This window comes from Branchiostoma floridae, chromosome 17 (genome assembly GCF_000003815.2).
Source record: "Branchiostoma floridae strain S238N-H82 chromosome 17, Bfl_VNyyK, whole genome shotgun sequence".
Lineage (NCBI taxonomy): Eukaryota > Metazoa > Chordata > Leptocardii > Amphioxiformes > Branchiostomatidae > Branchiostoma > Branchiostoma floridae.
Genome location: NC_049995.1, coordinates 15,975,492 through 15,994,759, shown reverse-complemented (window position 1 = coordinate 15,994,759; position 19,268 = coordinate 15,975,492). Strand labels below are relative to the sequence as shown.

Below are 19,268 nucleotides of genomic sequence, written 5' to 3'. Positions count from 1 at the left end.
CAGCGATTTTGAACCCGGGACCTCTGGGGTTTGGGCCATCCACCTTACCGATTGCGCCACACGATGCTACTAGTTCTATATCATGATTTATTGATACCCTTTTGCAAAACTCAAGCAAGTGCCATGATACACAAGTCAGGGGAAGGACGAACCCCTTACATCCTTGGTCGGAAATCCTCCTAGGAGACGGATATTCCGAACAAAAAAGCCCCCCCCCCCTCAAAAAATGATTTCGATATGGTGGCTTTGAAAAGGCGTCTTCTGACACCTGTTTCGCCATACCTCCATTGTTTATGTACATGGACAATCTCAATAAAATAGAAAAAAATAAGTGAGAGACATTACTGGTGGTGCAAAAGTGAACTCCAATAACTTATCTATCATATCCTATTACAGAACCGTAGCGACGACCAGAGGCAAGATGGCGACTCCAGAAGACATCGCTGCCCTGAAGGAGACCATCGCGTCTCTCACCAAGATGATCGAGGACCAGAAGAAACAGATGGAGGAGATCCGAGGGTTCATGAAGACGGTGGCGCTCAAGTCTGGGCAGAAGTTCGACTTCAAGGCCATGATGACGTCATCGATGACGTCAAGCAGCGCGTCCAGCACAAGTAAGTGGTATATGGTTTATCTACAAGCAGATCCTACGGTAGCACAAAGTATCGAACGATGCCAATAGGAGTGACTAAGGTAGCATAAGATAGTATCAAAAGCTGATAAAGGAGTGGCTACATTCTAATCTCCAAGCAGATCCTACGGTAGCACAAGCCGGTATCGAACGCCGGCAAAGGAGCGACTATATTCTAATCTTCAAGCAGATCCTTCGGTAGCACAAGAAAGTATCAAAGGAGTGTAGCTGGCCTAGAAGTGAACCTTATACTGTTGAACATGTGAAACACAAGCCAAACGACAAAAGCTAACATATTATGCTTTCATGAATTATGACATTAAGCAAGTGAAGACGAATTATCAAAACTACGTGTTTTATTCTTTTATACAGCAAAGAAGATGAGCATGGAATCTAAGATGACAGCAATCACAACGAAAATCTCCAAGTACTCGGTATTTGCCAGCACGACCACCACTGTAGTGATGACAAGCTCAACCGAGCTCAGCGAGAAGACCTCAGTCACTCGCGCCAAGTTCTCGTGCGTGGAGACGGCGACCGAAGCCGGAGCCTGGTGTGCGGCTACAAACGACGACAAACAGTTTCTTCTGATCGACCTGGAGTCCGCTCAGCTGGTGACCGGGATCGTCACACAGGGGAGGAACTCCAGCCCGGACTGGCCGGACGGACCCACACAGCAGTGGGTCACGTCATACAAAATCTCCTACGGGCTGGAGAATGGAGACGAAACGGAGTACAAGAAAGCCAATGGAGAAGCCTTAGTAAGTGGACTTATTGCCTACCATAGGTAATTCAGTATTCGTACTACCATAGGTAATTCAGTGTTCGTGTTCGTAAAATTGACATTGACCTTCGTCTTCCCAACCCCTATCCATCTACAACATATCACTACAATCCATCCAGATGTTCTAAAGCGATGCTGACCATACATATATCGTGAACCACAAACACAGACAGACTGAAGATTCCCTGTCACCATGGTAACCACTCATAACACCTCCAACACCATGACAACAGACAGTTCTCAGTTCTACTATGTTTGGCCCATATCAGCACATATGCATGAAGCAACAGCATTGGCATGCCATGTTCCCAATTCTGAGACTTAGAGGTGTTGGCCATCAGGCTTGTCGAACAGCTATATCATACGAGCTTCTTTGTTTGTTTTTTATCAGATCTTTAAGGGCAATGCCGACACGGACACACCTGTAAGCCACGCCTTTAAGACGTACAACGGCACCTTCACGGCCAGGTACATCAAGATCCACGTGCTCACCTGGCATGAGCACATCGCCATGAGGGCGGACGTCATCATTGAGGATGGTGAGACGCCCTTTCTTAATCTCCAAGCATATTCTACGATGGCATAAGATAGTATTTAAATGGCCAAGGAGTGTAGTCAGCCAAGAGGTGAACATTTGCCCGGTAGCCAAACACACTTCTAGGCCGGCTTCACTCCTCTGGCAGCTTTTGATACTATCTTATGCTACCGTAGGATTTACTTGGAGATTATTTTCTCTTGCTTTACTACAGTTCTACGCGAAACAGGACTCATCAAGAGCCACTCAAATGCTTTGGGTTACACTGACTGGATGTGCTGCCGATCCAGTTTACTTGACTTGTTTACGTTTAGCTTATACCCACCAGGGAAGCCTGTTCTATATCAGAGGCTTTCAGAGCCATAGTGAAGACAATCCAGATTACCCTTGACTTGGTAATTTTTATGTTATATCCATCAGACAAGCCTGTTCTTTATTAATTTTACATGGCCTCAAAAAGGCCATGGACATTTACCTTTAAAATGAGCTCAATGCATTCATTCCCACAGAAACGAAGAAGCTAGAGGTTGAGAAGGCCGGGTTGGCAATGAAGATGACAACCATCGCCGAGAAGATTTCTAAGTACTCGGTATTTGCCAGCACGACCACCACTGTAGTGATGACAAGCTCAACCGAGCTCAGCGAGAAGACCACCGTCACTCGCGCCAAGTTCTCGTGCGTGGAGACGGCGACTGAGGCCGGAGCCTGGTGTGCGGCTACAAACGACGACAAACAGTTTCTTCTGATCGACCTGGAGTCCGCTCGGCTGGTGACCGGGATCGTCACACAGGGGAGGAACTCCAGCCCGGACTGGCCGGGGGGACCCACGCAGCAGTGGGTGACGTCATACAAGATCTCCTACGGGCTGGAGAATGGAGACGAGACGGAGTACAAGAAAGCCAACGGAGAAGCCTTGGTAATTGTACTTAACTACAATTGGTGATCTTTCAAATGGCACACAGTAGGGTTCTAAAATCGACATTGACCTTCATTGAATTAACCCCTATCAACATACTTAATATCTGCACAACACATCCAGAGGCTCTAAACTTACGCTGTCCACAAATATCCGGAAACACAAAAACACACAACAAGCAGAGACAGACAGACAGACAGAGACAGACAGACAGAGAAACAGAGACATTGACACCATATCAACAGACAGTTCTTAGTCTGACAATAGTTATTCTATGACAGCACATATGCTTTAATCAACAGCATTACTATGTCATGTTCCCAATTTCCTGAATAAGATGTGTTGGATATTAAGCTTCCAGAGGCCAGGCCGGTGGGAGGGCTTCTGGAAGCATAGGGTGACTTATTCAGGCTAGTAGAGTACCCATATCAGACGAGCTTGTCTGTTGTTTTATCAGATCTTCAAAGGTAACGTGGATACGGACACACCTGTGAGCCACGCCTTTAAGACGTACAACGGCACCTTCACGGCCAGGTACATCAAGATCCACGTGCTCACCTGGCATGAGCACATCGCCATGAGGGCTGACGTCATCATAGAGGGAGGTAAGACGCATTTTTATGTTTCCCGAAGGGGAAAACATATTGTTTTCGTTGGTGCGTTCTTTTTCTTTCTTCCTCCTAGTAGAAAATGTTTACGGAAAAGGCTGGGCTGTCTACCTGGGCTGGATATCACGTTAGGCTACTCACATGAGATACCCCCATTCATAGCCCCAATTGATTTTTATCACTTGTTATTATTAAAGACACTGAGAGAAGTCTTAAGTAATTCGGCAAAAAAGACCGAGAAATTGGCCAGGGGAGTCAGTCCACGCTTATGTTCATGATTCCCCTTCGGCTGCGCGGCCGACCTACTCCTCTGGTGCCAAGTCCCCTGGCAAAGTATTCTCCCTATAGTATAATAGCCGTCGTAGTCAATTTGGCAGAGACTAGGTTATCTACATCAGGAAAACAATCACGTAGAAGCTTGTTCCATAAACCCATGTGGATTAAAACGGCCATGGTACTAGCTATACCATACTCGTATGAGCAAAGATAGTCTCCAATCAGACTAGCAAGCTGCATAATAAAATAGAAACATTTGGCAAAATAGGGACAAATAAGTTGTCATAGGATCTCACTAAGTCGTTTGCAACTATCTATCCACATGTCAGTCAGTTAACTCCTAGCACTGGGCCAATTAACTCCTACTGTGCTTTTATTCCTAACTTGGCCATAATAAGTCCCCTATTAGTATTCGGCCAGAACGGAGTCTGGTAACTGGAGACTAGAACAAAGACCTCAATGTATTGATTTCCTACAGAAACGAAGAAGCTAGAGGTTGAGAAGGCCGAGATGGAGACGAAGATGACAACCATCGCAGAATCCGTTTCCAAGTACTCCTCATTTGCCAGCAGCATCACCAGCATCACGGTTGTCATGACAACGTCTACAGAACTCAGCGTCCAGACCTCCGTCACTCGGGCCAAGTTCTCGTGTGTAGAGACGGCGACCGAGGCCGGAGCCTGGTGTGCGAAAGTCAACGACGACAAACAGTTTCTTCTGATCGACCTGGAGTCCGCTCAGCTGGTGACCGGGATCGTCACACAGGGAAGGAACTCCAGCCCGGACTGGCCGGACGGACCCACGCAGCAGTGGGTGACGTCATACACACTGTCGTACGGACTGGAGAATGGAGACGAGACCGAGTATAAGGACAAGAAGGGAGAGCTTCTGGTGAGTGTACATAATTGGGGTCTCCATCATACACAACGTCTATGTTCTTTAAAACGACTCGCTGCATGTCACATAGATAAAGTTTAAAATATCAAGATACTATACAGCTTAGCAAAACAATACGTTAAGTATCAGAAGATCGCCATCATCCCTTGCAATAACATCCAATTGCATGATCTACATACGTGACACCACTGGAATTAAAAGGGCTATATAAGAAGGTGTTCTAATTGGAATGTCTATCTCTAAAACTGATTCCTGCCAAATGTTTGAACGGGAAAGGGCAGCAAAGGCAATGACAATTGATCTGAAACTTCTTGTTTAGGACATGGGTTACAAAATAACTTCAAAGCCTACCCAAGGAACCTTTCAACCTGCAAAGCTTTGTGATGAATGAAAATATCTTCCTTATCGTCATAATCATGATCATCATTATCATTACAAAATCCAGGTGTTCAAAGGTAACGTGGACACGGACACACCTGTGAGCCACGCCTTTAAAACGTACAACGGCACCTTCACGGCCAGATACATCAAGATCCACGTGCTCACCTGGCATGGACACATCGCCATGAGGGCTGACGTCATCATTGAGGATGGTAAGGGATTTTGGTTTGAAAACTTATCCCATACTTCAACTCCAGTATTAGTTAGATAAGCCTTAAGATAAGTTATAGCACTGTAGTTATAATTATGTAGATGGCATACTTTGTACCTCGTACAATTGTTGTGTAATAAAGTTATACATCGAGAAGTGCAATATCGTATGTATGTCCAGTATCAGTGTGAAGGAGAGTGGCAAAAGTTTTCCCGAAGCTTTCCTTAGGTCCCAGATTGAAAAAAAAGGTTCCTGCCGGGATGCCGTGGGACATCTTGTTGCTTCCTGGTATTTTTTACTAGCCCGGCAGGGCAACTGGTTGAATCGGAATTAAAATTAACCCGGGAACCGGTAGCAAATAGACTCCGTGTTTCCATTGACGCAATCTGACAGAAGGCATATTGTTGCAGGTGCTCGAAGTTGCCTGAAGTTGATACTCGACATGGTTGATTTATCATAGCATCTTCAAATCTATGGATATTGAAGGGTTGACACACGAAAGTGAACGTATGTGAGAATACTTGAGCGAATAAGTATTTCTTGGGGTCATACCATACATTGACAATCTCCTTACCTTTAGACTTTGTAAGATGCACATCGAAGAAGATCTCTAAACGGTTTGTAACACGGTCTTTTGCAGAAACGAAGAAGCTGGAGGTGCAGATGATGGAAGTGGAAACGACCAAGACAACCATCGCAGAATCCGTGTCTGTGACCTCCGTGATGGCAAGCAGTACCACAACTGTAGTGATGACTAGCTCAACCGAGCTCAGCGAGAAAACTTCCATCACTCGGGCCAAGTTCTCGTGCGTAGAGACGGCGACTGAGGCCGGGGCTTGGTGTGCGGCTACAAACGACGACAAACAGTTTCTTCTGATCGACTTGGAGTCCGCTCAGCTGGTCACCGGGATCGTCACACAGGGGAGGAACTCCAGCCCGGACTGGCCGGACGGACCCACACAGCAGTGGGTCACGTCATACAAGATCTCCTACGGGCTGGAGAACGGAGACGAGACGGAGTACAAAAACTCTAAGGGAGAGGCTGTGGTGAGTGTTTTGATAATCAACTTACATTGAAAGACTGCATGCGAGTAGTTAGAGTTGTGAGTGTACGTAGTGCCTTTGAAGATTATGTTTTTCGTGGCGCCTGTATGTTCTTGTGTTTGTGGATATCATAACTCCAGAAGTTGCAAATGAATATCTATGATATTTAGGTAGGAGTTGAAAAAATAAAGCTTTAGTTTAATTTTTGGACTTCTTTGTGCATTATTGTGGTATCTGAATTATAAATGTTACTGATTCACGTTTATACATTATACAGTTACACTAAAACTGTTGCACCATAACTTTAGAGTCGAGTTCGGTAACTATTCTATGTTGCCATACTTGACTTCTCTGCTTTCTCAGATTTTTAAGGCAAACGTCGACACCGACACCCCTGTGAGCCACTCCTTCAAAGCCTACAGCGGCACGTTCACGGCAAGATACATCAAGATCCACATCGTCACTTGGCACGAGCACATCGCCATGCGGGCGGACATCATCATTGAGGACGGTAAGTATCTTTATCTCTAACTGGAATAAAGTACCTCAAGGTGAACCACTGGAAGCCGTTATGTAGAATTACCGGTTAATTTCAGCAAAACAAGGACTGTTTTAGACTTCCTTTTTTCACGTCACATCGGATTGGGGAGTCAGGTGACATGTTGTACAGAAGCCTGTAGGGCTGGGTTAGCAGCCAACAGATGGGACCTCAAGGGGAACCACGTGAAGCCATTATGTGGAATTAGCGGTTAATTTCAGCAAAAAAAAGACTGTTTTGGACTTACTTTTTACATTAGAGTATGGAATCAGAAGACTTTAGGGCCAAATTGGTAGCTGCTATGCCCGCGTGCCATAGCCACCCCACCCACAGTATTACAAAGAAGAGGAAAACGAAGACATATACGCCATATGAAAAGATGTAAAATAAAGTAAAGTAAAGTAAAATAAATAAAAAGACGTATGCGTTCATTTCATTGCAATCGTAAAGGTTAAAGATACATAGAAATACATGCATGAACCTCTTTGCTTTCACAGACACAAAGATACAGATAAAGAAAGAAGAGGAGAAGACAGTCATTGCAGAAACCGTGACGGAGACGTCAGTCATGGCTAGCAGCAGCATCTCAGTCGTTGTAACGACCTCTACCGAGCTGGACGTGCGTTACACCGTCACCCAGGCCAAGTTCGGCGTCGTGGAGACCAAAGACGAAGCCGGAGCCTGGTGTGCGGCTACAAACGACGACAAACAGTTCCTTCTCATCGACTTGGAGCAGGAGAAGCTCGTCACCGGGATCGTTACACAAGGCAGAAACTCCAGTCCGGACTGGCCGGACGGACCGACTAGCCACTGGGTCACGTCATACACACTGTCGTATGGACTGGAGAATGGAGACGAAAACCAGTACAAGGACGCCAAAGGAGAACTTAAAGTAAGAACAAATAAGATATCTATTTGGTTTAATATACAAAACAAGTGCTGATAACAAGGTCTATAACTAAACGAATTTTCTAAACTACTTTTCTGCCAAACAGATTTTCAAGGGCAACAAAGATACAGACACTCCGGTGACGCACAACTTTGCGCAGCTTAACGGCCCCTTCAAAGCGCGTTACGTCAAGATCCACCCAGTGACTTGGAATGATCACATCTGCATGCGGGCCGACATGATCGTGGAGGATGGTAAGCTTACGACTTGTTTGATTTTCATACCCAGTAAGGCTTACGTCACGTTTCCTATCCGAAGGACGTAAAAAGTCAGTGCTAGGTACCCATTTGCATCTCCCTTAGTCGAGTCGGGACATTGGTGTAAAGTGGATATCCCGCGAGCACAACTTTAGCACCTGTCAGGGATTCTCAGTACCTCTAGTTTCTTAGTCATCAGCCCTAGCCACGCGAGGCTACTACAACACCAGCAGTTTGTTCCGCAATCCTATGAGAAAATGTGTGACCAGCGATGTGTCGACGATCATACTTTTGACGAAATAACTAACCTATGAACACAAAAACCTTTGCTACGTTTAGCTTTAGGGAGCTTTCAAAACTCAGTCTGTCTTCTCGTCAACCCAGTAAAACCAATTTAGTCTTTGACGTCCCCAGCTACGTGACAGATGATGAAGACTATTATGTGACACGACATATTTATGTACATGCTTGAGTCAATGATCAACATTTTTCTGCATCATAGAGGCTAAAAAGGCGATAAAGGAGGTCGCAAAGAAGGAAGAAACAATGACCGTCATCGCTGAAAGCGTTACAGAAACGTCCGTCATGGCATCTTCAAGCATCATGGTCTCCGTGACGACCTCTACCGAGCTGGACGTGCGTTACACCGTCACCCAGGCCAAGTTTGGCGTCGTGGAGACCAAAGACGAAGCCGGAGCCTGGTGTGCGGCTACAAACGACGACAAACAGTTCCTTCTCATCGACTTGGAGCAGGAGAAGCTCGTCACCGGGATCGTTACACAAGGCAGAAACTCCAGTCCGGACTGGCCGGACGGACCGACTAGCCACTGGGTCACGTCATACACACTGTCGTATGGACTGGAGAATGGAGACGAAAACGAGTACAAGGACAAGAAGGGAGAACTAAAAGTAAGCTCCGTAACCTTTGCGAAATCAATTCAGTGAAGTAAATTGTTTACAACCCCGTGTGTTTCTAACTTAACATTCTTGTTGCACAGATCTTCAAGGGTAACAAAGACACAGACACGCCAGTCACCCATAACTTCGCTGAGTTCGGCGGACCGTTCAATGCACGTTATGTCAAGATCCACCCAGTCACGTGGAACGACCACATCTGTATGAGAGCGGACATGATCGTTGAAGATCGTAAGTTATTCATCCCTCAAACCCAAAGTGTCGAACTACACAAATGCCTTTAATAGATTGCAATTTTGTTGGATGTTTTCTTCCTCTTTGCTTTTAAGTGTAGCTGTCACTTTTAATTGTAAAACATTCTGGCAGTGATATAACGCTTTTGGCCGAAAATTGTGCCGACATATTTTATTGGACTCAAACCGCAAACTGTAAAACAGATGATATCAAAATTAATCTGTTTGTGATCAGATATACTTCTTATCTTGTCAATCTGAATTGTCTTAGAACGTTTCCTATTGGACATCTGAAATTGTCTTCATTCATAGTTAGAGTATAAAATACCGTTTCTTCCAGATCACTTCAGTGTCACTGACGAAAATTGGTGGATTCCAGTTAAAACGTCTGACCGTTTCCAAAACTATATCCAGTTGCTTGAGTAACTACTTTTTGGTGTATCTTATTACCTGGATGTCTAACCTACATCGACACTTCTTGTCTTGTTTTACGAATAGCGGTGAAAAAGCAACTGAACGAAGTGGCCAAGAAGGAAGAGCAGATGACAGTTATTGCTGAAAGTGTCACAGAAACATCGGTGATCGCCAGCAGCGTTACTATGGTTTCTGTCACCACTTCCACGGAGCTGGACGTGCGTTACACCGTCACCCAGGCCAAGTTTGGCGTCGTGGAGACCAAAGACGAAGCCGGAGCCTGGTGTGCGGCTACAAACGACGACAAACAGTTCCTTCTCATCGACTTGGAGCAGGAGAAGCTCGTCACCGGGATCGTTACACAAGGCAGAAACTCCAGTCCGGACTGGCCGGACGGACCGACTAGCCACTGGGTCACGTCATACACACTGTCGTATGGACTGGAGAATGGAGACGAAAACGAGTACAAGGACGTGAAAGGAGAACTAAAAGTAAGCCTTTACCTTTGTTGTTTGAAGTCAAGGAAATAATATAAATGTCTACAATAATGTGAGTTTCTTACCAATCATTCTTGTTGCACAGATCTTCAAGGGCAACAAAGACACAGACACGCCAGTCACCCATAACTTTGCTGAGTTCGGCGGACCGTTCAATGCACGTTATGTCAAGATCCACCCAGTCACATGGAATGACCATATCTGCATGAGGGCAGACATGATCGTTGAGGACGGTAAGCACAATGGGAGACTTTGATATAGAGCTTTGTCCGTACAGACTAACCTGCTGGTTTAAGCAATCAATCAAGGAACTGATGAAAAGGTTTGCAAAGGGCAATTGGTTGCATTAGACAGGGTGTTGTGAATCATGTTAAATTGACAGGAACGTTTTAGTGTGCCTTGTGACAAGTGGTGGTTGTCCGCTTCATGTGGCTACTCAATTAGGTTTAGGTGCATTCTCTGTACATTACATTCACCATTTTTTCGGCTTATTTCTTTGCCTTTGAACGTGCTATACTTATCTACTAATCTACATCATTGTACATTCTACAGCCAAGAAGAAAGAAATAAAAGAGTTGGAAAAGAGACAGGAAACGATGACGACTATAGCAGAAACCGTGACGGAGACATCCGTAATGGCAAGCTCGAGCATCACTGTCTCTGTCACGACCTCTACCGAGCTGGACGTGCGTTACACCGTCACTCAGGCCAAGTTTGGAGTCATGGAGACCAAAGACGAAGCCGGAGCCTGGTGTGCGGCTACAAACGACGACAAACAGTTCCTTCTCATCGACTTGGAGCAGGAGAAGCTCGTCACCGGGATCGTTACACAAGGCAGAAACTCCAGTCCGGACTGGCCGGACGGACCGACTAGCCACTGGGTCACGTCATACACACTGTCGTACGGACTGGAGAATGGAGACGAAAACGAGTACAAGGACAAGAAGGGAGAACTAAAAGTAAGCCTTTACCTTTGCTAAATCAATTCAGTGATTTGTCTACATCTCTGTGAGTTTCTAACTAAACATTTCCGTTGTACAGATATTCAAGGGCAACAAAGACACAGACACGCCAGTCACCCATAACTTTGCTGAGTTCGGCGGACCGTTCAATGCACGTTATGTCAAGATCCACCCAGTCACGTGGAACGACCACATCTGTATGAGAGCGGACATGATCGTTGAAGATCGTAAGTTATTCATCCCTAAAACCCAAAGTGTCGAACTACACAAATGCCTTTAATAGATTGCAATTTTGTTGGATGTTTTCTTCCTCTTTGCTTTTAAGTGTAGCTGTCACTTTTAATTGTAAAACATTCTGGCAGTGATGTAATGCTGTTGGCCGAAAATTGTGCCGACATATTTTATTGGACTCAAACCGCAAACTGTAAAACAGATGATATCAGAATCAATCTGTTTGTGATCAGATATACTTCTTATCTTTTCAATCTGAATTGTCTTAGAACGTTTCTTATTGGACATCTGAAATTGTCTACATTCTATAATATCTTTAAGTGTAGCTGTCACTTTTGATGGAAAACAAAGCCCTGGCGGCGATAGAATGTTTTTGGCCAAACAATTGTGCCGACTTATTTTATTGGACTTAAACCTAAAACTGTAAAACAGATTATATCAAAATCCATCTCATTGTAATCAGATATACTTTTTGTCTTATTTTACATAAAAGCGGTGAAAAAGCAACTGAAGGAAGTGGCCAAGAAGGAAGAACAGATGACAGTTATTGCTGAAAGTGTCACAGAAACATCCGTGATCGCCAGCAGCGTCACTATGGTTTCTGTCACCACTTCTACCGAGCTGGACGTGCGTTACACCGTCACTCAGGCAAAGTTTGGCGTCGTGGAGACCAAAGACGAAGCCGGAGCCTGGTGTGCGGCTACAAACGACGACAAACAGTTCCTTCTCATCGACTTGGAGCAGGAGAAGCTCGTCAACGGGATCGTTACACAAGGCAGAAACTCCAGTCCGGACTGGCCGGACGGACCGACTAGCCACTGGGTCACGTCATACACACTGTCGTACGGACTGGAGAATGGAGACGAAAACCAGTACAAGGACAAGAAGGGAGAACTGAAAGTAAGCCCCGTAACCTTTGCAAAATCTATTCAGTGAAGTAAATTGTGTACAACCCCGTGTGTTTCTAACTTAACATTCTTGTTGCACAGATCTTCAAGGGCAACAAAGACACGGACACGCCAGTCACCCATAACTTTACTGAGTTCGGCGGACCGTTCAACGCACGTTATGTCAAGATCCACCCAGTCACGTGGAACGACCACATCTGTATGAGAGCGGACATGATCGTTGAAGATCGTAAGTTATTCATCCCTAAAACCCAAAGTGTCGAACTACACAAATGCCTTTAATAGATTGCAATTTTGTTGGATGTTTTCTTCCTTTGCTTTTAAGTGTAACTGTCACTTTTAATTGTAAAACATTCTGGCAGTGATATAATGCTTTTGGCAGAAAATTGTGCCGACATATTTTATTGGACTCAAACCGCAAACTTTAAAACAGATGATATCAAAATCAATCTGTTTGTGATCAGATATACTTCTTATCTTGTCAATCTGAATTGTCTTAGAACGTTTCCTATTGGACATCTGAAATTATCTTCATTCATAGTTTAATAGATTATAAAAGACCGTTTCTTCCAGATCACTTCAGTGTCACTGACGAAAATTAGTGGATTCCGGTTAAAACGTCTGACCGTTTCCAAAACTATATCAAGTTGCTTGAGTAACTACTTTTTGGTGTATCTTATTGCCTGGATGTCTAACCTACATCGACACTTCTTGTCTTGTTTTACGAAAAAGCGGTGAAAAAGCAACTGAAGGAAGTGGCCAAGAAGGAAGAGCAGATGACAGTTATTGCTGAAAGTGTCACAGAAACATCGGTGATCGCCAGCAGCGTCACTGTGGTTTCTGTCACGACCTCTACCGAGCTGGACGTGCGTTACACCGTCACCCAGGCCAAGTTTGGCGTCGTGGAGACCAAAGACGAAGCCGGAGCCTGGTGTGCGGCTACAAACGACGACAAACAGTTCCTTCTCATCGACTTGGAGCAGGAGAAGCTCGTCACCGGGATCGTTACACAAGGCAGAAACTCCAGTCCGGACTGGCCGGACGGACCGACTAGCCACTGGGTCACGTCATACACACTGTCGTATGGACTGGAGAATGGAGACGAAAACGAGTACAAGGACAAGAAGGGAGAACTGAAAGTAAGCCTTTACCTTTGCTAAATCAATTCAGTGATTTGTCTACATCTCTGTGAGTTTCTAACTAAACATTTCCGTGGTACAGATCTTCAAGGGCAACAAAGACACAGACACGCCAGTCACCCATAACTTTGCTGAGTTCGGCGGACCGTTCAATGCACGTTATGTCAAGATCCACCCAGTCACGTGGAACGACCACATCTGTATGAGAGCGGACATGATCGTTGAAGATCGTAAGTTATTCATCCCTAAAACCCAAAGTGTCGAACTACACAAATGCCTTTAATAGATTGCAATTTTGTTGGATGTTTTCTTCCTCTTTGCTTTTAAGTGTAGCTGTCACTTTTAATTGTAAAACATTCTGGCAGTGATGTAATGCTGTTGGCCGAAAATTGTGCCGACATATTTTATTGGACTCAAACCGCAAACTGTAAAACAGATGATATCAGAATCAATCTGTTTGTGATCAGATATACTTCTTATCTTTTCAATCTGAATTGTCTTAGAACGTTTCTTATTGGACATCTGAAATTGTCTACATTCATAGTTAGAGTATAAAAGACCGTTTCTTCCAGATCACTTCAGTGTCACTGACGAAAACTGGCCAGTTAAAACGTCTGACCGTTTCCAAAACTATATCCAGTTGCTTGAGTAACTACTTTTTGGTGTATCGTATTACCTGGATGTCTAACCTACATCGACAATTCTTGTCTTGTTTTACGAAAAAGCGGTGAAAAAGCAACTGAAGGAAGTGGCCAAGAAGGAAGAGCACATGACAGTAATTGCTGAAAGTGTCACGGAAACATCGGTGATCGCCAGTAGCGTCACTATGGTTTCTGTCACCACTTCCACGGAGCTGGACGTGCGTTACACCGTCACCCAGGCCAAGTTTGGCATCGTGGAGACCAAAGACGAAGCCGGAGCCTGGTGTGCGGCTACAAACGACGACCAACAGTTCCTTCTCATCGACTTGGAGCAGGAGAAGCTCGTCACCGGGATCGTTACACAAGGCAGAAACTCCAGTCCGGACTGGCCGGACGGACCGACTAGCCACTGGGTCACGTCATACACACTGTCGTACGTATGGACTGGAGAACGGAGACGAAAACGAGTACAAGGACAAGAAAGGAGAGCTGAAAGTAAGCCCCGTAACCTTTGCTGAATTAATTCAGTGAAGTAATTTGTCTACAACTCTATGGATTTCCATCTTAAATTATATTTTCTTTGCACAGGTCTTCAAGGGCAACAAAGACACAGACACGCCAGTCACTCATAACTTTGCTGAGTTCGGCGGACCGTTCAATGCACGTTATGTCAAGATCCACCCAGTCACGTGGAACGACCACATTTGTATGAGAGCAGACATGATCGTTGAAGATCGTAAGTTATTCAACAATACAAACAAACATTAAACTACACACAAGCCTAACAGATGACAATTTCTCTTTTTCTATAATATCTTTAAGTGTAGCTGTCACTTTTGATGGAAAACAAAGCCCTGGCGGCGATAGAATGTTTTTGGCCAAACAATTGTGCCGACTTATTTTATTGGACTTAAACAACAAACTGTAAAACAGATTATATCAAAATCAATCTCATTCTAATCAGACATACTTCTTGTCTTATTTTACATAAAAGCGGTTAAAAAGCAACTGAAGGAAGTGGCCAAGAAGGAAGAACAGATGACAGTTATTGCTGAAAGTGTCACAGAAACATCGGTGATCGCCAGCAGCGTCACTATGGTTTCTGTCACGACCTCTACCGAGCTGGACGCGCGTTACACCGTCACCCAGGCCAAGTTTGGCGTCGTGGAGACCAAAGACGAAGCCGGAGCCTGGTGTGCGGCTACAAACGACGACAAACAGTTCCTTCTCATCGACTTGGAGCAGGAGAAGCTCGTCACCGGGATCGTTACACAAGGCAGAAACTCCAGTCCGGACTGGCCGGACGGACCGACTAGCCACTGGGTCACGTCATACACACTGTCGTATGGACTGGAGAATGGAGACGAAAACGAGTACAAGGACAAGAAAGGAGAACTTAAGGTATGTCATAAGCTTAATAATAGCCTTTAACGATAAATTAATTCAGTAATTTAATGTGTCTACAACCCTGTGTGTTTCTAACTTAACATTTGTGTTGCACAGATCTTCAAGGGCAACAAAGACACAGACACGCCAGTCACCCATAACTTTGCTGAGTTCGGCGGACCCTTCAATGCACGTTATGTCAAGATTCACCCAGTCACGTGGAACGATCATATCTGCATGAGGGCAGACATGATCGTTGAAGATGGTAAGCTGGTCAATTCTAAAAACAAAAGACTTTACAATTTTGTTACATTTTCTCTTTTCTATGGATCTAAGTGTAGCTCTAACTTTTGATCGAAGACAATGATTTCGCATTTGTCAAACAATTGTTCTGAGCTTTTTGATTAGACTCAAACTCTTAAAAGTCTTAAACATATGATGATTATCCATCTGTTCATGATCAGACATATTTCTCTTCTTTTTTTACAAAAAAAAAAGCGGTGAAAAAGCAACTGAAGGAAGTGGCCAAGAAGGAAGAGCAGATGACAGTTATTGCTGAAAGTGTCACAGAAACATCGGTGATCGCCAGCAGCGTCACTATGGTTTCTGTCACGACCTCTACCGAGCTGGACGTGCGTTACACCGTCACCCAGGCCAAGTTTGGCGTCGTGGAGACCAAAGACGAAGCCGGAGCCTGGTGTGCGGCTACAAACGACGACAAACAGTTCCTTCTCATCGACTTGGAGCAGGAGAAGCTCGTCACCGGGATCGTTACACAAGGCAGAAACTCCAGTCCGGACTGGCCGGACGGACCGACTAGCCACTGGGTCACGTCATACACACTGTCGTATGGACTGGAGAATGGAGACGAAAACGAGTACAAGGACAAGAAGGGAGAACTGAAAGTAAGCCTTTACCTTTGCTAAATCAATTCAGTGATTTGTCTACATCTCTGTGAGTTTCTAACTAAACATTTCCGTGGTACAGATCTTCAAGGGCAACAAAGACACAGACACGCCAGTCACCCATAACTTTGCTGAGTTCGGCGGACCGTTCAATGCACGTTATGTCAAGATCCACCCAGTCACGTGGAACGACCACATCTGTATGAGAGCGGACATGATCGTTGAAGATCGTAAGTTATTCATCCCTAAAACCCAAAGTGTCGAACTACACAAATGCCTTTAATAGATTGCAATTTTGTTGGATGTTTTCTTCCTCTTTGCTTTTAAGTGTAGCTGTCACTTTTAATTGTAAAACATTCTGGCAGTGATGTAATGCTGTTGGCCGAAAATTGTGCCGACATATTTTATTGGACTCAAACCGCAAACTGTAAAACAGATGATATCAGAATCAATCTGTTTGTGATCAGATATACTTCTTATCTTTTCAATCTGAATTGTCTTAGAACGTTTCTTATTGGACATCTGAAATTGTCTACATTCATAGTTAGAGTATAAAAGACCGTTTCTTCCAGATCACTTCAGTGTCACTGACGAAAACTGGCCAGTTAAAACGTCTGACCGTTTCCAAAACTATATCCAGTTGCTTGAGTAACTACTTTTTGGTGTATCGTATTACCTGGATGTCTAACCTACATCGACAATTCTTGTCTTGTTTTACGAAAAAGCGGTGAAAAAGCAACTGAAGGAAGTGGCCAAGAAGGAAGAGCACATGACAGTAATTGCTGAAAGTGTCACGGAAACATCGGTGATCGCCAGTAGCGTCACTATGGTTTCTGTCACCACTTCCACGGAGCTGGACGTGCGTTACACCGTCACCCAGGCAAAGTTTGGCATCGTGGAGACCAAAGACGAAGCCGGAGCCTGGTGTGCGGCTACAAACGACGACAAACAGTTCCTTCTCATCGACTTGGAGCAGGAGAAGCTCGTCACCGGGATCGTTACACAAGGCAGAAACTCCAGTCCGGACTGGCCGGACGGACCGACTAGCCACTGGGTCACGTCATACACACTGTCGTACGGACTGGAGAATGGAGACGAAAACGACTACAAGGACAAGAAGGGAGAACTGAAAGTAAGCCTTTACCTAGTTTGCAAATTCAATTCAGTTAAGTGAATTGTCTACAACCCTGTGAGCTTCTAACTTTACATTCTTGTTGCACAGGTCTTCAAGGGCAACAAAGACACAGACACGCCAGTCACCCATAACTTTGCTGAGTTCGGCGGACCGTTCAATGCACGTTATGTCAAGATCCACCCAGTCACGTGGAACGACCACATCTGTATGAGAGCAGACATGATCGTTGAAGATCGTAAGTTATTCAACAATACAAACAAACATTAAACTACACACAAGCTTAACAGGTGGCAATTTTGTTGAATGTTCTCTTTTTCGATAAAACCTTTAAGTGTAGCTGTCACTTTTGATGGAAAACAAAGCTCTGGCGGTGATAGGATGTTTTTGGCCAAACAATTGTGCCGACATATTTTATTGGACTTATACCCCAAACTGTAAAACAGATTATATCAAAATCAATCTCATTCTAATCAGATATACTTCTTGTCTTATTTTACATAAAAGCGGTTAAAAAGCAACTGAAGGAAGTGGCCAAGAAGGAAGAACAGATGACAGTTATTGCTGAAAGTGTCACAGAAACATCGGTGATCGCCAGCAGCGTCACTATGGTTTCTGTCACGACCTCTACCGAGTTGGACGTGCGTTACACCGTCACCCAGGCCAAGTTTGGCGTTGTGGAGACCAAAGACGAAGCCGGAGCCTGGTGTGCGGCTACAAACGACGACAAACAGTTCCTTCTCATCGACTTGGAGCAGGAGAAGCTTGTCACCGGGATCGTTACACAAGGCAGAAATTCCAGTCCGGACTGGCCGGACGGACCGACTAGCCACTGGGTCACGTCATACACACTGTCGTATGGACTGGAGAACGGAGACGAAAACGAGTACAAGGACCCGAAAGGAGAGCTGAAAGTAAGCCCCGTAACCTTTGCTGACTTAATTCAGTGAAGTAATTTGTCTACAACTCTATGGATTTCCATCTTAAATTATATTTTCTTTGCACAGGTCTTCAAGGGCAACAAAGACACAGACACGCCAGTCACTCATAACTTTGCTGAGTTCGGCGGACCGTTCAATGCACGTTATGTCAAGATCCACCCAGTCACGTGGAACGACCACATCTGTATGAGAGCTGACATGATCGTTGAAGATCGTAAGTTATTCATCCCTAAAACCCAAAGTATCGAACTACACAAATGCCTTTAATAGATTGCAATTTTGCTGGATGTTTTCTTCCTCTTTGCTTTTAAGTGTAGCTGTCACTTTTAATTGCAAAACATTCTGGCAGTAATATAATGCTTTTAGCCGAAAATTGTCCCAACATGTTTTATTGGGCTCAAACCGCAAACTGTAAAACAGATGATATCAAAATCAATCTGTTTGTGATCAGATATACTTCTTATCTTGTCAATCTGAATTGTCTTAGAACGTTTCCTATTGGACATCTGAAATTGTCTTCATTCATAGTTAGAGTATAAAAGACCGTTTCTTCCAGATCACTTCAGTGTCACTGACGAAAATTGGTGGATTCCAGTTAAAACGTCTGACCGTTTCCAAAACTATATCCAGTTGCTGGAGTAACTACTTTTTGGTGTATCTTATTACCTGGATGTCTAACCTACATCGACACTTCTTGTCTTGTTTTACGAAAAAGCGGTGAAAAAGCAACTGAAGGAAGTGGCCAAGAAGGAAGAGCAGATGACAGTTATTGCTGAAAGTGTCACAGAAACATCAGTGATCGCCAGCAGCGTCACTGTGGTTTCTGTCACGACCTCTACCGAGCTGGACATGCGTTACACCGTCACCCAGGCCAAGTTTGGCGTCGTGGAGACCAAAGACGAAGCCGGAGCCTGGTGTGCGGCTACAAACGACGACAAACAGTTCCTTCTCATCGACTTGTAGCAGGAGAAGCTCGTCACCGGGATCGTTACACAAG

The 19,268-nt window shown here is 44.7% G+C and overlaps 2 protein-coding genes across 10 annotated transcripts; both read left to right on the top strand.

Moving 5' to 3' along the window:
* Positions 1-400: 400 nt before the first annotated feature.
* On the top strand, positions 401-10,282 carry LOC118404379. The gene is made up of 11 exons (XM_035803449.1): positions 401-614; positions 1,004-1,392; positions 1,807-1,954; positions 5,880-6,286; positions 6,647-6,794; positions 7,319-7,713; positions 7,817-7,964; positions 8,470-8,876; positions 8,966-9,113; positions 9,614-10,020; positions 10,112-10,282. Exons 1-11 carry the CDS (start codon positions 422-424, stop codon positions 10,280-10,282), a joined length of 2,961 nt encoding a protein of 986 aa, XP_035659342.1. The 5' UTR covers positions 401-421.
* Positions 10,283-10,730: 448 nt separating this feature from the next.
* Positions 10,731-19,262, top strand: LOC118404111. Of its 9 annotated transcripts, none has more exons than XM_035803093.1 (15): positions 10,731-10,985; positions 11,068-11,215; positions 11,713-12,119; positions 12,209-12,356; positions 12,860-13,266; positions 14,496-14,643; positions 14,902-15,308; positions 15,411-15,558; positions 15,792-16,198; positions 16,281-16,428; positions 16,924-17,330; positions 17,421-17,568; positions 17,838-18,244; positions 18,338-18,485; positions 18,987-19,262. In XM_035803093.1, exons 1-15 carry the CDS (start codon positions 10,749-10,751, stop codon positions 19,232-19,234), a joined length of 3,963 nt encoding a protein of 1,320 aa, XP_035658986.1. In that variant the 5' UTR covers positions 10,731-10,748; the 3' UTR covers positions 19,235-19,262. The 9 variants fall into 9 exon arrangements, with proteins under 9 accessions (XP_035658986.1, XP_035658985.1, XP_035658988.1 ...); XM_035803092.1 differs by lacking the exon at positions 14,496-14,643 and adding an exon at positions 13,349-13,496; XM_035803095.1 differs by lacking the exons at positions 11,068-11,215; positions 11,713-12,119; positions 14,496-14,643 and adding an exon at positions 13,349-13,496.
* Positions 19,263-19,268: the final 6 nt, after the last annotated feature.

Bases quoted from the DNA above. Each gene is read 5' to 3' on its own strand.
- LOC118404379 (XM_035803449.1), top strand. From the start codon at position 422: ATGGCGACTCCAGAAGACATCGCTGCCCTGAAGGAGACCATCGCGTCT. The intron at 7,965-8,469 runs GTAAGCTTACGA...TCTGCATCATAG, and splicing joins CGACATGATCGTGGAGGATG to AGGCTAAAAAGGCGATAAAG. The intron at 9,114-9,613 runs GTAAGTTATTCA...TTTTACGAATAG, and splicing joins GGACATGATCGTTGAAGATC to CGGTGAAAAAGCAACTGAAC.
- LOC118404111 (XM_035803093.1), top strand. From the start codon at position 10,749: ATGGAGACCAAAGACGAAGCCGGAGCCTGGTGTGCGGCTACAAACGAC. The intron at 11,216-11,712 runs GTAAGTTATTCA...TTTACATAAAAG, and splicing joins GGACATGATCGTTGAAGATC to CGGTGAAAAAGCAACTGAAG. The intron at 15,559-15,791 runs GTAAGCTGGTCA...CAAAAAAAAAAG, and splicing joins AGACATGATCGTTGAAGATG to CGGTGAAAAAGCAACTGAAG.